Consider the following 24,620-nt stretch of genomic DNA (forward strand, 5'->3'; position numbering starts at 1 on the left):
GAAGAATCTGTCTTCACATCAGTGAAGTTTTTCACAAGTAAATTTGGAGCTAAGGGACTCTCCACAGGAAACCCCACTTGTCAAAACGACTGTTACGAGCATGTCCTGTGAGTCAGGTGGTTAGGATGGTTAAGAAGACAACTCTAGGGTGAGGCTGAGCGCTGAGCCCGTTCTGGCCCCTTCAGCCAGTGGAACCTTGGCAGCTTACCTGACCTCGTGAGCCTCAGCTCTCCTGTCTGCCCAGTAAGGGATGAACCGCTGTGTCGTGTAGGTTACAAGCCTTCGTACTGAGCTTGGCTACAGGAGACACTCTGTAAGTGGCACCTCCAAAGTCCCTCTCTCCGAGGGACCTCTTGCTTAGCAGTCCTAGAGGGAAGTCCGCCTGGTCCTAGTCATTTGTTTATAGTGAGGACCCGGAGGAGCACTATGGCCTTCACGTGACTCGAATCATCTCTACAGAAGAAGTGAGGGAATTTTAAATAGACTCCTCTTCATCAGAATCTTCAAGGACAGAATCACGTTTACAGTGAAATTCTAGCTCTTCATAAAAGGGTTCCCGATCTGACATGAGCAGGCAGAGGTCTCGCCCCCCGCTTTCCCTCAGCCGCGGTAGGTCAGCCTCTCATTTGACCGACAGGTAACATTTGGGTGCTCTGTCTTCATGAGGCGGACATAGAGACATGGGATAATTGCCGGTAGCCCCAAGTCGTGGGGGCTGCGTGTCATAATGAGGATAGGAAGCTGGCTGTGGCTTGGTGACAGGCAGATCGGAAGCCAATGCAAATACAGGAGAGATTGGGGGGAGAATAGTTCTGAGCTTCCTATGCAGTTTCTCCCAAGGTAAAATAGAAATTAACTATTCCCGCTTTTCAGGAATATTACTCTTCTCTTTAGTCAGTGTGGATGAAATATTACTATTTTTTAATAAGTGAGTATGATAGTTTAATATGAAACCTGTTGGTTCCATTCATAGTTGCTGGGTTTAAAAAGCCCCATGTCTGGAGATACTGACAGTGTAGCAAATGTTTTCCTGGTGAGCACAGCAGGGGCAGTGAGCGTTTGCTGCCTGTGCGATGGTGCACTTACTTCCCACGCAGTGTGACTCGTGTGACCGTGCTGTCTCTGTTCTCTGCTTGAAGTACACATAGATAGGAGTTCGTGTGTCACGTACCTGTGTGCCGGGATGCTCCTGGGCATGCTGTGAATCTCTAATTAGGTTAAAAAATTGTTTTCTTAGTGCAGCGGTATACTCATTATATACTCTACACATTTAGCTTTTGAATGGATTCCTGGCATGATAATTGCATACTCACTTAGTACAGTAGAAACATCATTATGGTCAAATACTAATTAGCTACTAACATGAAACGAAGTAGAACCGAGTTCACAGCATGTTATAAAGATCTGTTTAATACTGTACAGAATGAAATATAGGGTTAAAACTATTATTTGCTTTAAAGGTGAGTCACTTTCTTTCTTACCAGAAAGAATCAGTGTTTTGGATGCTTGCTGCCTCAGTTTATTTCTTGGATGCATTGTATTTTACTATCAGAGCCTTTATGACCAGCTCTGCGTAGTGGAGCATCCAAAGATTTGCTGTGGAAATTCTGGACTCCATTCCTAGGTCGTCCTTGGGACTTGTACCGAATGAGGAGGCTGGCCTAAGCCTTCAGCCTCCACACACAGACTACTCAGAGCTCTTCTCACACTGGCGCTACGCCTCTGGACGTGTGGGGTTCAGTAGTAAGCCGCTCATTTCTGGGATGCTGATTTGCACATCTGATGCTGGACATGAGTGATCCTGGACCGCCTTCCTTCCCTCGCGCACGTGGGGGGTGTAGTACAGTCTAGTTGGTAACCCTGGACCCCCTGGCATTTGTGACTCTCCAGGTGCGAATGTGATTGGAGAACGGTCAGGAGAAACCTAAGCTCCGGTAGAGGGTAGTGGGTGGGTGCAGACGGGTGGACAGATGCCTTCAGGTGAGTGCTCAGCACACCTCTCAGGGGGCGGTGCTCTGCCTCTCCTTGGGGACTGCTTCATGGATACGACGGGGTTTGGTCTCGGACTTCGGGGCTGTAGAGAGCTTGTTTTGTGTTGTCTTTTTGACTGCATGCTCCTGGTGCTCTTTTCTCAAACATACATAGGATCTCGGTGAACATAAATGGTGTTCGAGCTTATCACCCTGAGGTTTACCGCAAGTCTGCTGCTGCTGCTAAGTCGCTTCAGTCGTGTCCGACTCTGTGCGACCCCATAGACGGCAGCCCACCAGGCTCCCCCGTCCCTGGGATTCTCCAGGCAGGAACACTGGAGTGGGTTGCCATTTCCTTCTCCAGTGCATGAAAGTGGAAAGTGAAAGTGAAGTCACTCAGTCGTGTCCAACTCTTCGCGACCCTGTGGACTGCAGCCCCCCAGGCTTCTCCGTCCATGGGATTGTCCAGGCAAGAGTACTGGAGTGGGCTGCCATTGCCTTCTCCGACTGCAAGTCTAATAGGAGCTAATGACGTTCCTATTGTCAATATGTCATTACCTTTGGTATATTACAATACTGTCTCAGTCAAAAGTGCTTCTCCTGATAATGTATAAGTCAAACACTTTATAGGTTTTATGCTACATCCTCCTTTTCCTTTATCCTTCACTTTCGTTTTGGTCACTGTATTTATTTCCTGATGAACTGTTTGCGATGCAGCTGAAATGCGCAGGACACGTGCAGGATAAAAGAGCGCTGCTCGACACGGTGATGCAGTGAGCAGACGGTGGTGGCCGGGACCGTGTCTGACCGAGTACCGGGTGAGAGGGCGGCCTGGCCGGTGCCTGACTCTGTGTTCCTGCAGATGCAGGAGTGTACAGGGATGCACGTGAAACTACTCACTGATGAGTCAGTTACATTGTTGGTCAAGTATCCTCTTTGAAATGCTGTTTCTTTCCTTTGAAGATAATATATTGTAAATGTATTATAAAGTAAAATCGTAGGTCTTCCAAAGAGTGCATAATTCCTGAGGTCTGTGACATCTAGAATGTTTCTACTCGCAGGCAAAGCCATGAAGCGGTGAGGACCTAATGTTATTGAGGAAACCAAGGCTGTTAAGGGCTTCAACTGACAATTATTTAAATATCGAAGAATTGAGAGAGAACTTTAGGAAAAATGATTAAGACCTTGAATATTCTTAACAAATATAGTTATGTTTAAAACCATCCTGTAAAAATTAAATGTTATGTGATGGATGTGTACTAATATAAAATATTGTTGGAAAAATTTTGCCAAAACCCCACTTCATTCTACGAACTGCACTTATTTGCAAATGTTGCCTAAACTTATTTTAATAGTCTTTATTTACCTTTTCTAGCTAAGTTCCAATCAATTTTTTACCACTATTTTATTATAAGATTTCAGCCTCTTATTTTAAGTGAATTTACTTCAAATGATCTTTCTTCTAGGACCAACTTTCTGGGATAATAGAGACGTGTGGCTGCGTGTATAGCCATATATTTCCCTGTGTGTTAGTCATCTAAAATGAATGTCAGAATTTTAACTGAAATTAATTGTGACTAAAATGCAAATGTTGAGGGATTCCCTCATGGCTCAGCTGGTAAAGAATCTGCCTGCAATGCGGAAGACCTGGGTTTGATCCCTGGTTGGAGAAGGGAAAGCCTACCCACTCCAGTATTCTGGCCTGGGGAATTCCATGAACTGTATAGTCCATGGGGTCGCAAAGAGTTGGACACGACTTAGCAACTTTCACTTTCACTTTCAAAATGCAAACAGGCAATTTATGTATTTTCTTTTTCAGATTAGGCAAGGATCAGGATATTGTATAGGGCTGCTTATTTTAGATAATAAAACCATATGTAAATAACTCATTTTATAGGACATAGAGATAACAGTGATAGTTCTATTGTTGTCTTCCATTTGTATAACATTTATTCTTAGAAACTGAATCATTGTTTCGTTACCTTTTGCACTTTGTGGTATTTGTGACGATGAAAATTGCCTGTTCTCTGGAAGTTTTACTGGAATGTTTCTGAAAATTCTTCTCCTCGTGTTGGCTTTGTGCTTACCTGTGAGTTGAAATCTTACGAATAATGTGAAAAAAGGACTAATATTTTGAGACCCCACTAGTAAAGCAGCTGTTTTTGCAGGTATCTCGTGGTCTATAACCCTTCAGAACAAGCTCGGAGCTCTGTAGTCTCGGTCTGTGTGAGCTCGTCAGCCGCACAAGTGTCCTCCGCTTCAGGAGAGCCTGTGGAAATCCAAATGAGCGCAGTGTGGGACACAGCCGACACGGTCTCGCAGACAGCCTACGAGGTGTGTGCCCTCCACAGAGTGAAGGAGGCGTCGTGACAGAAGCACACAGTTTGTAATGTTGTTGTTGTTGTTACGTCGCTCAGTCACGCCCGACTCTTGGGACCCCAGGGACAGCGGCCCGCCAGGCTCCTCTGTCCATGGGGCTTCCCGGGCAAGAGGACTGGAGGGGGCTGCCATTTCCTTCTCCAGGAGCTCTTCCCGACCCGGGAATCGAACCCAGGTCTCCTGCATTGGCAGGCGAATACTTTACCGCTGAGCCACCAGGGAAGCCCAACGGGCCAATAAAATGACTCTAAAGGAAAATAGATCCTTTGTTTTTCAAAATAGTAATATCTTTGTTAGTATGTATATTGCATGTTATTTTTAGTGCATTATGAGTATGTATGTTGTTCATTTTTGTAAGTGTGTATATTGTAACTCTCTCCTGATGTCATGAAGTAATCATTCCTTGTAAAATTTTGAACTTTTTTGCCTAACTCAATTTAATGAGTTGAAAGTATTGAAGGTAAATACCTCCTTCTAAATAACTGAACACTTTCAACTTTTCATTGCAAAGATGACAGTAATATCCCAAGAAAGAAAGACTTTTTAAACAAATAAGATGCTTCTTTTCCGAGATATAATTATGAAAAAAATGTCTGGGTTCAAGTAACAGACATTTTTGGGAAAATATCTTGAAGTAAGCAGAATTAAATTGAACCCCCATATCACTGAAAATAGTGAGCTTCTAGAATTTGGAGTACAACTTGAATTGTATTTCTGAAGACACAGACAAAAGCTAGGGAATCTAAGAGAGAACTAAAAGCCATTGCTGGCTGCTCTTATGAATTTGTTATCCTTTAGACACAAAAGAGGCTATGATACAGGTTTTGATCAGCTTTTACAGGAGGCCCCTCACCTGAAGCTCCTGAGAGGCGGGCTCACGTCCCTGGGTGTGGTGCCTCCTCTGGGCCTGTTCAGCGTCTGCTGGACCCCCAGGCATCGATGTCTGCTGTTGACCGAACTAATATGCTTGATGTTTACATTGTTACGTTTATTATTTTTTATTTTTAATGTACTGAATTATCATAGTATTGTAAAATGATTCCTAAAATCACTGTCACAGTAAACCCTTACCACCATGGAGAATTTCCCCATCTGAGCATCCATTAAGAGCCCTGTAGGACAATTGAGAATGGTCACATGATTTCATATAGTGAATAAAAGCCTTAATGTCTTTGACAGTCCTACCCACTTGAATTTATTAGGTTCTTTAGATAAACAGAAATGTGAATACTCCATCCATAAGTTATAAAAAGATACTTATAGAATAATATTATATATTCTCTCTTAAATATAGTAGTTTCTTATTTTTACTAGAAGTATAAGAAGTTTCCTTTCAGTAGATTGCATTTCTCTTTAATAACTTCTCTCCTTTATCTTTAAAGATATCTTTTCTAGCAGAGATGCCACCATTGGGACTGAAAGTGTATAAGATTTTGGAAACATCAAGTTCAAGTCCACATTTAGCCAAATATGACCTATATAATGGTAATATAGCAAATGAAGGAATTTTTAACATGAATAATATAAAAAGTGCTCAAGAAGCGATAACTCTGGAGAACTCCTTTATTAAGCTGCGCTTTAGTCAATCTGGGCTTATGGAGGTATGTTTCAAATAGTTCTGAAATTTACAGAAGGCTGGTCACGTTTATTATAACATATGAAGATTACCTATGAGAAGTGGAAACAGTGGACCCAGATACTCTGGAGGAAAGGGTGCAGAGTTCTATGTGCCTTTCCCTGCGGTCCACATGCCCACTGCAGCTCACCAGTGTGCTCTCTGAAGGTGCTGCCCCGTGGACTGCTTGTGACTAGTCCACAAGATGCGCATGCCACTGGCGGCCATTTAGAAATGTTTATGGAAACTTTGAAAGTAATTAGACTGAGTAGATTTATGCCTGTTAAATCTAATAAAAAAATGAGTTTATATTTGGCATATCACTTTAATTTTTTTTTAATTAATTCACTTTCATTGTACTTCACCAAAATGCTGCTCCATGCATAGTGGAAATAAAAATAAATTCACTCCTTTACTACAGAAAGTTTGAGAAGTACTGGTCTAATGTCTTAATTTGTATATCTCTTTCTTCCTTGGTGAAATATGTTCTTTTTGTTCTATTGTGGAGGTTTTAAATCCTAAGATTAAGTATAAAATTTGGAGTTTTCATCCAAGAATTGTGAATATTACAGGCTGAATGTTAATCACTTTTAAATCTATCACAAGGTAATTTTTTAAAAATTGACATGTGCATGTAGCTAGATACAATAAGTTTATGTCTTAATACTGACTTACACTAAAAAAAATTTTTTTTTTACCGTAGGAAATGATAAATAAAGGAGATGGTAAAAGTCTTGAAGTGAAAGTACAGTTTTCATGGTATGGAACCACAAGTAAAAAGGATAAAAGTGGTGCCTACCTCTTCTTGCCCGACGGGGAAGCCAAGGTAAGAGCTGATGCTCAGAGCAATGAATAAGCACATATTGAAAGAATAGTGAGGAGCATAGTAAATGCATCTCAATATTATGTCATCTATTAGGAACAGATGAATTAGCTCCACTGATGTATATCATTATTGACACTTAGCAATTTCTAGGTGAATGTCAGGTGAACAATAGTTTCTCAGTGTTGAAATTCTGCAAGGATGCTGTGGTGGACACGTGCTCTCGATGGAAAGAAGCTGGATTTGATTTAGGGTTAGGGTGCTGCTGAGTTGTTGCGCGCGTATGTGGCACGGCACAGAGACAGACACAAAATTCCTAGCCATGTGGGGAAAATAGAAGGACCACTGAGCCATTGTTCTCCTTAACATGTAGCACTTTAAAGAACAAAACAAGTGTTCTCCTACCTTGACTGTAAAGGAAGTATATGCAAACCTTGGCACACTTAATGCAGAAAACTGAAGAAAACAATAATATTTGCTGACTATTCCTCAAGCCCATGAAAACCTTTGTCAACATTGTTGTATTTTTACCATATTTTATTCTCTGCATATCATTTTCCCCCATTTTTAAGTTTTAGCTTCCTATGTGAATATATTTTGTTTTTCATTGTGACAGTGCTCACAATCTGATATGCTCTTGGAAAACACAATTTTAATACACACTTTTGTGATTAAAAACTTCAGCTATAAGATGAACGAGGTCTGAGAGTGATGTATTATATAGTACTATAGTTGATAGCACTGTGTTGGATTATTGATATTTGCTAAAAGAGTAGAACTTAAGTGTTGTCACATTAAAAAAGTGTGTGTGTGTGTATTATATCTATGTGGAAATAAAGAATTTCCTGTTGTTGCGTATGTACATTTTACATTTTCTCCCAATACTTTATTACTGTAATATTGTGGTAAGCTTTCTTTGTACAGTGCTAATTATTTCCTGAGAATTATTTTCTAGAAGAGTCATTTTGTGTGTCTGGAGCCTTTTAAGGCTTTTGACATGTAGATACTACTTATCTTACTTGTCTCTCTAGAAAGATACGTATTCTTTCGCAGCAGTGTGTTTTTGAAAGTAGCTATCTAGCATACTACTCTAAACTCTGAGAATTAGCCATATTAAATACTTAACCTATAATAGTAAATGAAAAATATTTTACTGTTATGATTTTTGTGATTATTAGTAAGATTATTATTAGAACTTCATAATGGTTTAATTTATCTTTCGTATTTCTTTTATGAGTGTCCTATTTAAGTTCTTGGCCGTTTTTCTATTGATACGACTTGTGGATCTGTAAAGATTTTTTATATATTATAAAATTAATCCTTTTTCCTATTTATTGAAAAATATGCCCTCAGTGTATCACTGAGTTTGTTATTTTATTTTTCTGTTATAGTAGTTTTTAATTTTTGTGTAGTCAATTTTGTATTTTTTTCTTTAGAGTTTCTTCCTTTGCTTTTGCACTTATACAAACTTTCTCCACTTTAGATAAATTAACTATTCTCCATGTTTTGTTGCCTAGGGTCCTGTCTCTTGAAAAAGTTACTTTTGCTCTAGAAAAGCCTGCTAACCAAAATCAAATATAGATGTTAAGGGATTGTTTAGGTCATGCTCAGAATTCTAGTTATTTGTTGTTTCTGTTTTTTTAAATCATTGAGGAATTAAAGGTAAGCTATAGATCATAGTAGGCATTTCAAGATGGGCAGTGGATCCTGAATATAAGCTACATCAGTGTTTTCTTACTTAACAGCTTTTGTCATTACACAGCCACTTTGTTTTGACTGACTTAAAAAAAAAAATAACTATGCTATAGAATATTATACACAGACAATTGTAATTACTATTTTATTTTAAAAAATTATTTTATGTTTAAATAACTCTGATATTAGTTAGTAGGAAAAAGAGAATCATCATTTGTTTACAAAGAAGAAATAAAAGAGCACCAGGGAAAGAGACAGCTGGGGGTGCCAGGAAAGGTGGGGGCCCGGACATCGCCGTCCTAGTTCCACCTCCTCCACGGCTTTCTAGCTATGTGGTGATTAGGTACAAGAACTTTGTTAACTGTAAAGCATTATATTAAATTCAGAATATTCTTTTTCTAAAGAAAGAGGTAAATATGGAAGAAAATTACACCCTACGGAAAATCTTGTGCTACATTGCAAACTAGCTTTGTATGCTGCTGTTGAGCCTTCTAAGATGTGTAATATTTAAAATAAAATTCTTCCTAAGTGCTTCAGATTTCATTTCTTTACCATATATGTTGTATGTTTTATTCCCATAGTTTCTTGATTCTAGATTCTAAATAATGAAAACTAAACCAGTAGTTGCCATAGTTTTTCCAAGTTTGTAAACTGGCTTTATATCCGCTTAATTCTTTCAAGTAAAAGGGCAGTGTGTTTTATAGAGTAGTAAACCTGACTGTGATTAAACTATGTTTCTGAATCCTGCCTCCAGTTTGTTTGAGATGAATCCCTGTGGTCCTTCTAACCACATGCTCCAAGCCCTGAACATTCGGGGCCCGTGGTTATAATGTTTGCCTGGGAAATGTCACCGCTGTAAAAGTACTGCTCTTTCTCATAGAAAACATAGGAACTATATGGAAAAATTTTAATTAGGAATTTTTATGGCAGGGAGAAATGTTTGTAGATCTTCTAAACCAATCAAGTTGTAACATTTCTATTTTCTATTTTCAGCAGTTTTTGTCTAATGTAAAACCATATATTCAATTTTTATAGCATGTGCATAGTCTAATACCTTATAAGGTTTGGTTTTCACTTAAAATTACAAATATCACATGTTATGTATTTGCCAATTTGGAAACTATAATAAACATTCCTTGGAAAAATTAAAAGCCAAAACATTTTTCTCAAACATGTGATTCCCTCCTCAGCCTTACGTTTACACAACACCGCCCTTTGTCATGGTGCAACATGGAAGGTTTTATTCGGACGTGACTTGCTTTTTTGAACATGTTACCCACAGAGTTCGACTGTACAACATAAATGGTAAGAAAGCAGAGAAATGCAGTTGTAAACAAATGTATACTGATTCTTGAATTCTTGCTTTTCTTGTGTCAGTTTGAATAATTTAGCAATTGGTTTTTGAAGATGACATAATCATCTGTCTAAACTTGACATCATACTCATCATATGACTTTAAATGGTGTATTTACCCTTCGATAATCAAAAATGGTCAAACACTTAACTCCCTGCATATACATGGTTTTTTCTTCTGTATATCTTCTCTTTTTTACTGCAGTGTTTGTCATAAGTCATGAGCTCTTTTCTCAGATAGAAAAACAGTATAGTATTTTTTTATTTTAGGAAATAGAAATTATATCAAATGTGGCTTTCAATTAATGGATCACTGACTACCTTTCTCTCTCACACACACACACAACCTGCCTCAAATATAGAATTTATTGCCATAGTGAACATTATTAGAATTAAACTTTAGAAGAAAAATATTCTATACTCATTCTGTTTGTTTACAACTCATTAGCTTATAGCATATAAAGTCAGGCAGTTTATTACTTTCAGCACAGTATTGAAGCAGCTTCTTTGTTAATCAAGCGGTAAGAAGTAGGCCTTTGATCTGTTTGGAAACTGAACTGTGACCAGCAGCACTGGTTTTTCCATACGATTTGAATGGACCGATGGTTCCCAGTCTCAGAATTGTATAGTTAGGTTGGTTGACTTTTAATTCGCTGTTTTTAGCATGGTGTACCTTTCCAACCACAATTTTAATCCTAGTAACCAGACCATTTTCTATTGTATCAAATCTCTTAGTAAAGGACCTTATAAAAATGCCACTTTAACTGTTTTGCTGCTGTAAGCTAAGATGAAAAAGTTAGAAAAGGAAAATATTCTTTCCCTGAACCTGTAGACAGGTAGACAAAAAAGTGTTTCAAAACAAGTAATAAAATATATGGGCAAGCACTGTTTACTTTTTGGGTATTATGGGGAAGCAAAGGCTACTCTGGGCTTCCGTGGTGGCTCAGCAGTAAAGAATCTGCCTGTCAATGCAAGAGATGTGGAATCCATCCCAGAATTGGGAACATCCTCTGAAGAAAATGGCAACCCCATCCAGTATTCTTGCCTGGGAGATCCCATGGACAGAGGAGCCTGGCAGGCTACAGTCCATGGGGTTGCAAAAGAGTCAGACACGAATTCACAACTAAACAATAACAAAAGCCTACTGTGTTCAGGGAATTTCTTATCCAGCTAAGTTCAGTTTCCAGATTTCAGTGTCTAAATTTAACTTTTTTTTAACTTCAAATCTCATTGATGCAAAAATCTAACATCAGCTCAAGTTTATCCCACCCACTGAGACATCTAGAGGCAATCTAAGGTCTGGGTATTTATTTTTTAATTATTATTTTTGTTTTGCTAATACTCCAAGTACCCAGCTAGAATTTCAGGTATGGACAGACTTCATTATGTGACTTTTTATGTGATATATTTTCAAGGTAACCCACGATTCATATGTTGAATTAAGAAGTAAAAGTTCTTCTAGATGGCAGGGAAAATCATACTAGACACTAACTTGGTGTCTTTTGCAATTATCTTCAAACACTTTGAAAACTACAAGAAAGTCTGTAGTTTTGAAATAATCTTTTAAAGCTTTTAAGTCAGAAACACTATTTTTGGCCTTCCTTTTGTACCCTGGCATAGGCTGTTGTTCAGCATTTGTGAAAGGTCTAAAATTCCATCTTCAACTATGGCCAAAGGTTTCATCTTATGGATATGAAATAGCATGATCACACAGAAGATGTGCCTATCTACTTTTAAATTTGCTTCAAACGATTGTTTTTTAATGGGAAGGTTCTACCTTGCATACAGCGTGGTGCACCCTTTGGTCCAGGCCTGCATGATCAAGCTTAGTTTACCGTTGCTTTTCATCAGTTATTTTGAGAAAGAGGCTGTGTCTCAGAGTGGGCTTCCATGCTGGCTCAGTGGTAAATACAGGAGACGCGGGTTTGATCCTGGGTCTAGAAGATCCCCTGGAGAAGGAAATGGCAACCCATCGTGGTAGTCTTGCCTGGGAAATCCCATGGCCAGAGGAGCCTGGCGGGCTGCCGTCCGTGGGGTCGCAAAGAGTCAGACACGACTGAGCAACTAAGCAACAACATACCTCAGAGTAAATGCTGAAGCAGCTCATCAGAAAAGTCCGACCTCTGTGTTCCGATAGGTGCGTTTGCTCAACTGCTTTTGCGTTTGTTTAATTGCCCTTGTTCATCAGTGCAGAATCTGAGTTTTCTTCGGTTGTCCACAGGATCTGGGTCTCATGGCAAAGGTGGTTTCTGTGAACTCGAGGGCCCTCCTCCCCTTCTGTGGCTGTAGCTTAGCTTGCTGTCGTGCTTCAGCAGCCAGCTGGGAAGTCCTTATTCTCCGCCTCGGCCTGTCTGCTTACCCCGACAGGTGCGCGCTCCTCAGAACGAAGTGCTCCCCACAGAGCGGTCAGAAAGACCCGGGGACTAATCGGCCCTAAAGCAGGAGCAGGGCAGGAGATGTCGCTGACTCCCCAGCCGCCTCCCCTGCTCTCCGAGGAGCGGCAAGGCTGGCTCTGATTAGTCAGTTAAGAAATAGAGGTGGTTTTGAACTGGGCACTTAGAGTATTAGCATAACAAAAATAATAGTTAAAAAATAAATATGCAGACCTCAGATGGCCTCTAGATGTCTCAGTGGGTGGGATAAATTGAGCTGATGTTAGATTTTTGCAGCTTGAAAGCAGGAAGCTTCAGGAGTTTGTGTGAAATGATGGATAAGTTAGATAAAATGTGACTTGAAAGTGATTCTCCAGATGAGCTTTACTGTACTTGCTTGGCCTGAACCTGAAAGCAGCATATGTAACTATTCGAAGTGACAGATCCATCTTTCTTTTGACTCTTTCAAGCCGAGAGCATTTTTTTCCCAGCAAGACTGTGGAGAAATGGAAATATTAGCTCACCTGAAGCTCTTTCTTTCAAATTGTATTCCCTCCCATGTTTGTATTTGAGGCCCTCTTAACATACCTCTCTGTCCTGGAAAAAAAAAAGCCTTGTCCTGGTGGCCTCTGTCATCTCTCTCCATCTGTCCTTGTTTCATACGCGGCCGCGTGAGGGCACAGGGTGTCTGGATCCGTCTTAGTTGGTTTTAGTTGAATCGTAACCCAGGCCTGTGACTGAGATGTGGAGTCTTCAGGGTGCTTGACTCTCTAGGTGTTCACAATACCTGAAGAGCGTTTGGTTATGTGGCGCTCAGTGTCTGTACTAAGAAATACTTTTAAACTTAGGCCTCTTGTGGGACTTCTTGTAAACCAAGCTTCTGAATAGCTGACCAAAGCGCGTAGACAGACTGGCCTGGTGCTCGGTGCTGCGAGTGTCTCAGCTGACATCCATGCTTTCGTGAATTGACTTTGGTTTAAAATGTCTTAAGATAACACAAATGTCTATTCTTGAATTTAACTTACGGATCTATTTCTGACATAGACTGATGGTCCCCTTTTAGATTGAGGGTGCAGTTATTTGAATGAGTGTTAATGACGAGAGCCTATTATTGGTACTGAGTTCAGGATCCAAGAACAAATGAGGGGCTGAAGGGAAGGAAACTATAAATATTTCATGATTACATATTGTGACTATTAGTTTATTAAACCATTTAATATACAAAAGATTGTCTTATCTCTCAGCAACGAGAGTAAAGGAACAGAAAATGGGTTAATATTATGGATTGTCTTACTGAATATCTGTTATATTAAACCTTTCAAATTCTGTTTACTTGAAACATTCTTTTAGAAACCTAAGGTAATGCAAATATGAAAAAATACATTCAAATTCCTCAAAATCTTTTTTAGTTACTGTTTGATTCTTCTCTCCATAAAGTAACTTTTGCCCAAATTAAGCTTTATCAGAAAACAAAGTCAAGGACAGAAGTCAAGCAACACTTCCCAAATTACATGAACTGTGTGGTCATTGTTGATTGTGAAACAAACTGATTTGGAGGCCTGGGTCCAGCCTGACTTCTGGTTTGTTCTTGATGTGGTATTTATCTCCAGTTTCTCTGTTTGTGTTCTCTCCAGATTCTGAAAATAATAAGCAGTACAGTTTAAAGTCTCTCCTTAACATAATTTAAGCTATTAAAAACACTGTGGTTTTATTTTCATTATTGTTCAGACATTATACTCAAAAAGGTTCCTAGAAATATTGAACTAAAGGAAATCTTGTGCTCATGAACTTTAAAAGCTCCAAAAGATCAGAGAAATTTCAGAGATTACTAATGAAACATCATGCTTTGCCTCATAAAAGGTTAAATAAGAAACCCTTTTAATGGTGACCATAATTTAACGAAATGCCCTTTTAGAGCATTTCATGATTTCTAAAAGATTACTTTGTTTGTAGAAAATAACATTTTTCTGGAGCAACAGGTGAAAGAGGTGGGGATTAATTTTTTATAGTAGTGTAATCATCTTTCATTAAACTGCATCTTTAAGTGCTACCAAATATGCTACTTTAGCTTTTATCATTAAGCTTGGATTAGAAAACAGAATATGATACAAGCCAAAAGCCCTATACCCCCGTATTATAGTAATTTGGTATTTTACTGTCAAAAAAAAATACCTATCTGGCAGTGATACCAGTGAGTGGCATCCCCTAGTTTAGTTTCATCTGTCGTCAGAGTTGTGGTTACCAGCCTTCGGTGCCCTAGCTTTCTGACATCAGCTGCTGCTTTGAAGAATCAGTCGCTCTTGGTCACCCGTGTGTCACGCACACAGTCGCCGGCACAAGGTCCGCGTCTCAGATCTGTTACAATGTGTGCCCTCCCGCAGAACTGTTCTCCTAGGCGAGTATTTGTGAGTGAGTGAGTATGTCAGTGTAAACCATGTTTAAACCCTTAGGAGAAATATTTTAAATGCAGTACTTTGACCTGTTTCCCACCAATCATACTATAAAAGTGTAGCACGTAATGAATTTTGGCAAAGAAAGTACAGAGTAGCTTGGGAGTAAAAGGTGATGAACTGCCATCAAAACGTGTGGAAGAAAAGACTTTCATTCGGCTGAGATGACTGATAATTTTCTTCCATGGGCATATTTAGTAATCAAAGAGAGCTTGCTTAGTTTTCCTTCTGTTTTGAATATATAATTAAATGGATTCATACCATGACCCTTAACTTTCAGAGAATCAAAGTGAACTTTATCCAGTTAAACATGTTAAGAGAGTTCACATTGGGAATTAAGAGACCTGAATCTTTAGTTTTGCCTCTAAGCCAACTAGAATGACTTTGAGTTTGTTCTGTAAGTTCTTAAGAGAGAAAGACTAGATGGTCACTTAAGTATCACCATCAAAGTGTCTTCACAAAACTTACTTTCACATGAAGTTTCTTTGGTGCTTGACTCCTTGCTTCTAAATTGATTTTCTAAGGATGCTTGAATCTGGGGCCTCATCCCAGGAGTCCTTCCACTTACAAACGAGGTCTCAGAGCTTCGCTGAAATTGTTTTTATTTCCATAAAAGGATTCATGAGGATATTAAAATGGTTAGCAATCAATCTCTCATTTTTCCCAGGACTACATTCCATATTTAGCTTGATTTAAGAGTAAAAAGCATTAAGTAAGTTACGGCTAGGCAGACTTAGGTAATTAAAACATTTTTGGAATATCATAATATGCAATTGACTGATTTTTTTTTCTGTTAATTGGAACTTAAAAAAAAATGAAATAAGTAGCTATGTGTTGAATCTGATTATTCCCTACAGGCATGAAAGGGAAGGTTATTTTAAGGGGCTAGACACACATTCTGGTTACACAAATTCAGAACTCAAGGGTTACCCTGGGGGCTGTTTGACAGCAGCTGCTGCCTTGAAGGCATAGCTTCTTAACAGGAAATAGCATCATCCTCCACAAGTGTGTGTTGAGCTAAACTGAGATGAAGGGGGCCGGGATGGGACACGCAGGGGACGTGTGGTGGTTCAGAGCCCAGGCCCCAGAGACAGCCCAGGCCCCTCTCACTCCCAGCTTCCAAACCAGCTTTGACCTTGCGCAGGCTACCACCTCCGTGGTCTCGGTTTCATTATCCTGCAAGTGGTGACAATAATAGTCTTCCTCACAGTGTTGGAGGATTAACTGAGCTAATGTACTTAAAGCCAGGCACATGCTGAGTATTGTGTCTCCTTAAGAGGATGTGCAGGCACGGATGAGTTACACAGTAAGTCATTGGAGGGTTGGGGAAGTTGGGGAAGATTTGATTTTAAATAATGAGCTTTTGAGATGCTTAGTCTTGGAGAAATGTCATTTGAATGGACAGAAAGGAGGAAAAGAATATCACAAAGTGTAAAGTGGATTTGTTGAGATCAAATTCCCTTGTTCTTATAGGAATTTGAAGAATCTGTGTCCATTACATTTTTGTAAGTTGACATCTAGTTTTTCTTTATACATTTAAATTTTTCCAAAGGATGTTATATTAGGTACATTGTAAATATTGCCCTTTTAAAGTAAGCATATCCAGTGCATAGCAGTTTGATACTAAATCATGCATTTTTGAAAAGCCTGAAAAAGCCCTTCTTAACAGTAAATTTCATATCATTATTTTCTCCTTGAATTCATGTTTCCATTCTACTTCCCCCACCAAATTTTACCTCAATATAATACTTTATACTTAAGAGTCTTATTATTGGTATATATATATATGTTTTAAGATTCTGTCATCCTAAAACTCAAAGTATTAAATTTCTTCTAGATTGAGTTATAAAATTATTACTAATAGTATGTAATTGATCAAAACATAATTAATATATATATATTACCATTTTGATAATTTATTTTATAAACTTTAATAGAAACATTTTTCTTATTGAGATGAATTTTACCTTTTGTATCCTAAATGTTTATGCTTTCATTGGTGAATGTTACTTATTGCTAGAGTGAGATAAGTTTCAGCGTTGATTTTATTCTTATTTTTTGTTCTTATAAATTTAAGGCAAAGGAATGTTGCAAACATAAATAAGTAGGTGGGAATAGAAGGAATTTAGTTATGGGCATGTCACCTAATTCCTTGAATTCCTTCTGAGTTATGTTCCATAAATCACAGTGATCTATTGCCAAATATTAATCAATTATTTTTAATGATCTACTTACTGACAGCCTAATTAGGTAACCTTCAATTTTGTTGAAAACCAACAATTGGAAACTGTGTGTTTTGCAAAAATCTTTGTTCCTAGGCATTCAAGTTCAGACAGACACCGGTACTGTGTTTCTGCTCAGCTCCACGGGAGTTGGGTGGGCAGGAGGAATGCTGCTGCCTGTGTTTTTTTTTCCTTTGGTGGGTGGGGTGAGTTAGGAGAAGGAATAGTCAAAGTGTGGTTAAAAAGGAAGAATCACGTGCCTGCGTGGCAGGTCTGTGTCAGTGAAATCTGATTTTCCTCTCTAAAGGCAGCTTGGAAAAGAGCATGTTTGCGAGAACGGGAAGTAGGCGACTCCAGAGTGACCGTCAGTGTGGAGGCAGACAGACCATTAGATTCCTCCAGCATTCCTCCCTGCCTGCACCAGACCAGCCCAAGCCTGTAATGCAGGTCATGAGCTGTTTATTCACCTTCTGGGAGGAAGCGAGGGTTAGTGAGACCAATTCTGTTTGGGATTTAAAAGAATGTTAGTGATGTAGATGTCATGTCCCTCCACAATGAGGCTTCCAAGAAAGCATGTTGTTTTTTAAAGTCAGTGTTTATTAGAGGGAAAAAAAGAAAAAAAGACAGCTTCCTAGTTTTGTTGTCTGTGTTTCCGTTATTAGGGCTTTTTCACCCATAGCATACTTAATTGGTATAATCTTTAACCAGAATTTGCAATCTGTATGACCAAAATGTTGCGCCTTTCCTAGTATGCATTTACTTTTCGTGTCATTTTGAGAGTTCGTGAAATGAAAAGCATGAACTATGTTGACTAGTGCCTAGCTCAGGGCACGCTGACCGTAAGCAGTGGTAGTCATGTGTCTAGTGCTTTATGGATGAGACACACTGACGCATTGTCGCTTCCTTAAATTTGAGTCTTGGAGTGAAATTTACTAAACTTGGTACTCGTGAAAGCAGATGTTAAAATTTTCACTTGTGGAGAAATAATCAATGTGAACATTTAGAGACCTGGAAATCACCAAGTACCTCAGAGGATAAATTAGATCTTGTAATGGATGACAAGTTGAGTTAGTCAACATGAAGAAAAAGGTCATCTGGTTGTGGGAATTACTGCCATTTCTTTTCTTGGTACATTCAGATAGGAGTACATTTTTTTTAAATATAGTAATGATAATATTTGCTTTAAAGAAACATCATCTCCATGCTGACCTCCTAAATTTATCATCGTTGTGAGAACTGTTATTGAAAGGTATGTGCCTACCTAAGCAGTATATGTTAATTATTAATAATAACCATGTGTCAATTCCCAGTTAAGTTGGATATGTTTACAAAAACAGTGTCACAAGGTAAACACACCAGGAACATTATTTTTCAATTTTTGATCATTTAAATATGAAACAAAATACTCCCCAGGTTGAAGGGGAGCTGTTCAAACTGAGAAGCCCTGGGTTTTGAGGACAGCTCTTCCTGTGCACCTTCTGCTCTGATGGGAGGGCTCTGTCCTCTCTGCTCAGACACAGATGTGAGAGAAGGGCTGAGGACAGCAGATTGATCGCAAAGATCCGTTTTTGCCCCAAAGCCAGCACTTTAAGGACAGTCACTGAAGACCTTGCTTTAAATCTTGGACAGGTTTCTTTTAGGATTTATTCTGCATGATATGCTGTCTGTGTCAGATTTCTGTTAAACTTTGGTTTGGCGGCTTAGACGCCTCTCTTAGGGCTCCCATCATCACTTTCCATTTTCCCAGGTGGGTGGGCCAGTTGCTGTTTGCCATCTGCTCTGATGGCGTGTCCTTAGCACACATTGAGTGCCACTAAATCAGATATTGAATTCTTGCTGGACTGTGAGTGAGGCTGTCTTTTGCTCTTTCTCCCAAGCTGCTGCCTCTCATTCCTGTAACTGTTTGACTGTCACGAGAGAGGTGTCTGACTTATTAGGTATATACTGGAGGGAAAGTTTACTTTAAAAGTAATGCATTTCCTAGTTCAAAGAAGTTACTATTGTTCTATTACCAGTGTATGTGTTTGCTTGCCCCCCACCCCAAACTTCCTGGTAGTGGTGAAGTTTCCATCAACTGTGTTGGCACGTTTATCTGGTAATCCTCAGAAGAAAGTGTTTGTAGGTATCTGTATGTATTTAACTAGTAGAGGTTAGTGGTTCAGACTGTGGCTGTGTGTGTGTGTGCTAAGTCCCTTTAGTCACGTCTATCTTTCTGCAATCCCAAGGGCTGTAGCCCGCCAGGCTCCTCTGGCCATGGGATTCTCCAGGCAAGAATTCTGGAGTGGGTTGCCATTTCCTCCTCCAGGGGATCTTCCCGACCTAGGGATCGAACCCATATCCCTTATGTCTCCTGCCTTGGCAGGTGGGTTCTTGACCACCAGCGCCGCTTGGGAAGCCTATAAAGCAGGGGGGAAATGGCATTTCCTTCCTCCACCCATGAAGATCGTACTCGTCATAGTAAGAAAGTGAAGTTGGCTCTGGTGAGGTTGTTCAATCAGAAGAGCAAGATCTACCAGAAGAGAATTTCTGTGAGCATTCTGAATGTTATATTAATGGAAGCTGCAGCCCTCCCGTTAGGTATTGTTACCATGTTATTATTTATGGTATACAATTTCCAGTGTATTTTTCACATAAACCTATAATGCTTAGGCCAGCTGCATTTATGATTTTGCCACAAATCCTGCATATTCAAGCTTCCTTTCTGCTTGCTGTCACCTTCTGTAACCTCCGGGGACTCTTCTTAGCACCTGGAAAAGAGTCTTCCTCACTTTTTCTCTCCCCTCCCTGTGTTTCTGTACACAGCCCTGTGTGTCTAAAGAGGTGCTGGTCATCAGCAGGCTGACAGGTTGTGTGTGAGGAAGGAGAGAGATGAGTCATGAGTAGCAGCTGTGGGAAAGTGTCCAGGGTTGTAGGAGCCTCAGAAAGCTTCAGCTGTATGTGGCCAATCTTCCTTCTTTGACCACTTTCCTAATCACTCTCTTTCTCAGAATATCCTGCGATATCTTTTCTACCCACTTCAATGTATTAAGTGTTCCATGATTTATAACTCCTCCCCAGCTCGGAGACAGACCTAAGGGTTCACCACGGACCTGAAGATATACTTAGGGTAGCTTGACAGATAGAAATTAGTAAATACTGTAGGCTTATCCAAAATTAAAATGTCCAGTACATCTGGGACTTCTTGAAGCTCTCCTCTGTCTGCTTTATATAGCAAAGGGCAAAATGAATCGCTCATAACAAGGGATCCTAAGAGATACCAGACTCGGTTAAAATTGACTGAAGTTCTGGGGAGCGCTCCAGATTATACTCCACAAATACTAATACGGTAATATCGGTTAAATTAATCATCTCGCTGGCTCTCCTGTCTCTTTTCCTGGAGAGATCGTGGACAGTAATATACTGTCCCTTGAACCAACAGTGCAAACTCCACTGCTTCTAATTTCCCGCGTGTGAAGGAGCCTGGTGAAGCAGTAACCCTGCAGGGCCCTGCTGGGGGCGGCAGCCCAGCCGAGCGCTGGACCAGCCTGTGGTGGGCTGACCTCTCGCCCTTCAGTGTCATCTTTCCCCTCGGTGACTTCCTGCAGACTCATCTGCGTGTTTTATTTCATGTGCATTCATCTCGTTCCAGCCTCTTAGTCCTTCTACTGAGTTATATGTGATCTGAATAAATGTTTCCTATGGTCCGACTTTAAACAAAGATGGATTGTGACACCGTTCAGCGTATGCGGGACGGTAAAGATAGGAAGTCGGAAACAGGGAATGCATGTAACGTTGGAAGGGGTTCTGTATAGTATATTTAAGAAAAGCGGGGCAATTGTGTTTTATTAATGTATTGTTTAGTCGCTAAGCCATGTCCGACTCTTTGCGACCCCATGGACTGCAACGCGCCAGAATTCCCTGTCCTTCACTCTCTCTTGGAGTTTGCACAAACTCATGTTCATTGAGTTAGTGATGTTATCCAACCGTCTCATCCTCTGGCACCCCTTTCCCTTCCTGCCCTCATTCTTTCCCAACATCTTAATGTAAATATTCTTTTGAATTTAGGAATAGAAGGACAGTCTGTGGAAATTTCCAATATTGTAGACATCCGAAAAGAACATAACCATGAGATTGCAATGAGAATTTCTTCTAGCATCAACAGCCAAAACAGATTTTATACTGATCTAAATGGATACCAGGTAATTTTCCATTAAAATGTTTAAATGATGGTTATAGTATGTACCTTTTATATATCATAATAAGCAAGTTAATTTTGGATCCTTTGAAAAAATATACTTAAGGTTGCAAATTATTTCTAAAATAAAACTGAATTTTAACAGACACTTTTAGGTTCTGTATCTAACCAGGTTTTCAAGGATAGAACAAATATTTGCAAGACTATTTTGTAAAACATCTATTTGTAAGGATTTGTTTTTTCAAAGGAAGATTTGGTGACCATTATGCATGTTAAATACCTTGATGCTAAAATATATATGAATTTATCTAGTAGAAGGAAATATTAATATTAATTAAGGATTGATAGAGTATACCTTTTATTTCCTCATACAGAGTTGGTCGATGCGCATTTAATTTGTTCCACATATGTTTTTAAATGTATGATTTAACAGTGGGCTCTTTTCAATTCCAGGAAATCCTTTTCTACTGATGTATGTGTGTGTGTACATTTATACACATACCTATATGTGTGCATAGACACAGACATACAAATAAAAACATCTATCTGTTTAGAAATATGAATAGCTGTATTTAATCAAAGTTTTCGTGAACTAGTTTGAAATAGTAATGGGAAAATTGATTCATAACATTTTTTTCAGATTTTCATTTCTCTAATTTACTAGGGCTGTTTTGATTGCTACTACCTAAATCTATATTCGGAGTATATGTGTGTAACAACATGTATTTGAAATAATACTATTAAAAACATGAGTATGTCTCTGAGACATTAGCATTTTAGAAATTTCTGACTACGAATAGAAATAATTTTGGAAATGCTTTACTCTGATTTTCAACTGGGATGAGTGGAAAGGATCATGATCATTTTCTCTTCTACAATTTCCTGCAAAAGTTAAATTTAAGCCTTTCCAAAGGAGGGTAAAAATTGCAGCATACATTTTAAATTAACATGTTAATTCTCCTACAGCTGTTTGGCTTGAGATGAAGCCCTGGCATTATGGGGATTCATTTTCCTTGTGTACAAAAGAAAGGCTTTTCTTAAAGTCTTACAGAAGCAATAATTTGTATATGTGGGTGTATACATGAATGAGAAAACTTAGTAAAAATGAAAATGTGAATTCTCTTTACAAAGATAGAGCACATTAATAAATAGGAAAATATTATTTTTAAGACTGTAAGCCAAATGTTTGTTCTTTTTTAGAAGAGGCCATTTCTTATGCTTTGAAAAGAACATTACTTGGGCCAAACTAGAAATCTAGACCCACAGATGGGGAGGGTAACAGCTACACAGTTGTGACCGTTTTAGATGCCTTTTTTTTTTAAGTATAAACTTAATTGGAGTAGAAAGATCGGGATTGGCGATTTCTTGCTAACTAGCTTTCCTTCCTTCCTTTTTAAAAAGCATTTTATAGGGTTTTTTTTCCCCCCTACCAGGTTGTTAATTTCCTAGGGCTGTGATGTAAACTGCCACAAACTGGGCGACCTAAAACAACAAAAATTTATTCCATCACAGTTTTGGACTCTAGGAGCCAAAATGAAGGTGTAGCCAGGGCCCCGTCCCTCCGCCAGCTCTAGGAAAGGGCGGCCTTGCCTCTTCTGGCTGCTGGTGGTCGCGGGCCCTCCTTGGCCCTCCTTGCGCTGTAAACCCGTCACCGCGGTTTCTGCCTCTGCTGTCCTGTGATCTCCTTGTGTCTCTGCGTGTCTGTATGTCCAAAGCCCCCATTTCTTGGAAGGATACCATTCATTAGATTATCACCCACCCCAGTCCAGTATAACTTGTATAATCTGCAGAGGCCACATTTCAGAATAAAATCACATTCACAGGTTCTGAGTGAACATGAATTTGGGGGACACTGTTGAGAACCAGTAAAGTGAATGACCTGCTGCAGGGTTGTTGTGAAGATTAAAGATCTTATTTGTGAAATGCCCAGTACTGTGCCCGGTGTTAATGGATACTCAGTACATGTTAACTATTATGCTTACATTGTACTTCTCCTATTCTGAGTTCCATGTTAAAGTTTCATGAGTTTAAAAGAAGACATGACATTTTTATGTGGTGTGAGTAAGATTTCTGATAACAGAGTCTCTGTTTGACATCTCTTCCTGAGGTCTGAGTGAGTCTCCTTGACCCAACCAGCTTAGTGCATTATCAGTCTCTCTCAAAAACTAAAGTTAGAGTTGTAGTTCATGCATTCAGATACTAAACCAAGAAAAAATGGAATTTGGAACTGTCTACATTGAAACTAAACAAGAAGAGTAAGCATTGAATAGTTTTTAAATATAAAAATGCATTTGATTATTACAACATGGTATGTTAGAGGATATGGTGGTGAGATGTGTGGTATTTATTAAAACTGATTCAAGAATTATGAGAGCTATTTCTTGAAAGGGGATAGGGAGCTATTATGCTTTGCATTCATTACAAAAGCAGTGTGTTAGATTTAGATGAGAAATGAATACTTAATACCTTTATAATTTGTTTTATGCAAATACGGAGAGCTAGAAGACTTTCGTTAAGGATTTTTATTCTGAATTTAAATGGTACTGCCTATTAAAAACCTAGATAAGTTCTACCTTTCTCACTTAAAATTTTTCTAAGATGCTCATGATTATTCTTCATCTTGAAAAATGTTTTAATTTCTAAGTTAGCTGTTCTGTTGGACAAGAAAGGTGCTGTACCTTTTTCTGTTTGGGAAAAAAGCCATCTGTAGTCAATAGTAATGTTTTTAAGTACATGTGTAAATATCACTGGATTTTCTTTTTTTCTTAACGATAATGGTTTGACCTTGCAGATTCAACCTAGAATGACAATGAGCAAATTGCCTCTTCAAGCAAACGTCTACCCCATGACTACGATGGCGTACATCCAGGACGCCGAGCGCCGCCTGACCCTGCTGTCTGCGCAGTCGTTAGGCGTTTCGAGTTTGAGAAGTGGTGTGTGTTCTTAGGTTCTCTTTGGCTCTGACTGGCCTCACTTCCGGTGTATGATCTCTCTGTTCGGCACGTGTCGCTTGTCTTCCCAGTCACAAGCCTTTTTCTTTTGAGAACCAGACTGTTAGTTAATTTTGAGCTTTGTGAGACTGACATCAAATAATAAATTTTCTCAATCTTCAGGTGAAAACAGACCCCAGAGTTCACAAAACGGATGATTTTTAAAGATAATTTACTTTTCCCGATAGCCCACTGTTTGCAAAATTCTGTCATTGTTGTGACTGAATGGATATGGAAACTCAGACTCCGACTAAACTAAATTTAGATAATTTGAAGTTTAGATATTAATAAATTAACCAAGGTTGCAAAAGGGGAAAGTTACAGTTCAAACTTAGGTCCTTTTCTGAATCACGTCCTCCTAGGATGCTACCACCTGAAAGAAGGAAGGGAGTAGAGATGATACAGATATGGCAATAAAGAGGCGACAGACACAGCTTTCCAGATTCCAAAACAGACTGAAATGGAGGGAAGGAGAAAAGAGATCGTAGACGCTGACTGTTTTTTGTGAAACTTTCTGTTGGGAGGCTTGTCCTCCATAATACTTGTTTTTAATTATTTACATGTCAGTTGCTCCTCT

The 24,620-nt window shown here is 39.2% G+C and overlaps 1 protein-coding gene across 3 annotated transcripts in view; it reads left to right on the plus strand.

The window, feature by feature from the left end:
• MAN2A1 (mannosidase alpha class 2A member 1) overlaps positions 1 to 24,620 on the plus strand; it is a 188,144-nt gene that overhangs the window by 136,353 nt on the left and 27,171 nt on the right. For all 3 annotated transcript variants that reach the window (XM_081505363.1, XM_081505362.1, XM_081505364.1), the window contains exons 13-18: positions 4,139 to 4,304; positions 5,732 to 5,950; positions 6,668 to 6,790; positions 9,673 to 9,787; positions 20,924 to 21,057; positions 23,845 to 23,986. In XM_081505363.1, coding sequence (XP_081361489.1) covers positions 4,139 to 4,304; positions 5,732 to 5,950; positions 6,668 to 6,790; positions 9,673 to 9,787; positions 20,924 to 21,057; positions 23,845 to 23,986 — 899 coding nt within the window. The remainder of the gene's footprint in view (positions 1 to 4,138; positions 4,305 to 5,731; positions 5,951 to 6,667; positions 6,791 to 9,672; positions 9,788 to 20,923; positions 21,058 to 23,844; positions 23,987 to 24,620) is intronic.

Source organism: Giraffa tippelskirchi, chromosome 6, assembly GCF_054371585.1.
Source record: "Giraffa tippelskirchi isolate mGirTip1 chromosome 6, T2T-mGirTip1v1.2.pri, whole genome shotgun sequence".
NCBI classification, from domain to species: domain Eukaryota; kingdom Metazoa; phylum Chordata; class Mammalia; order Artiodactyla; family Giraffidae; genus Giraffa; species Giraffa tippelskirchi.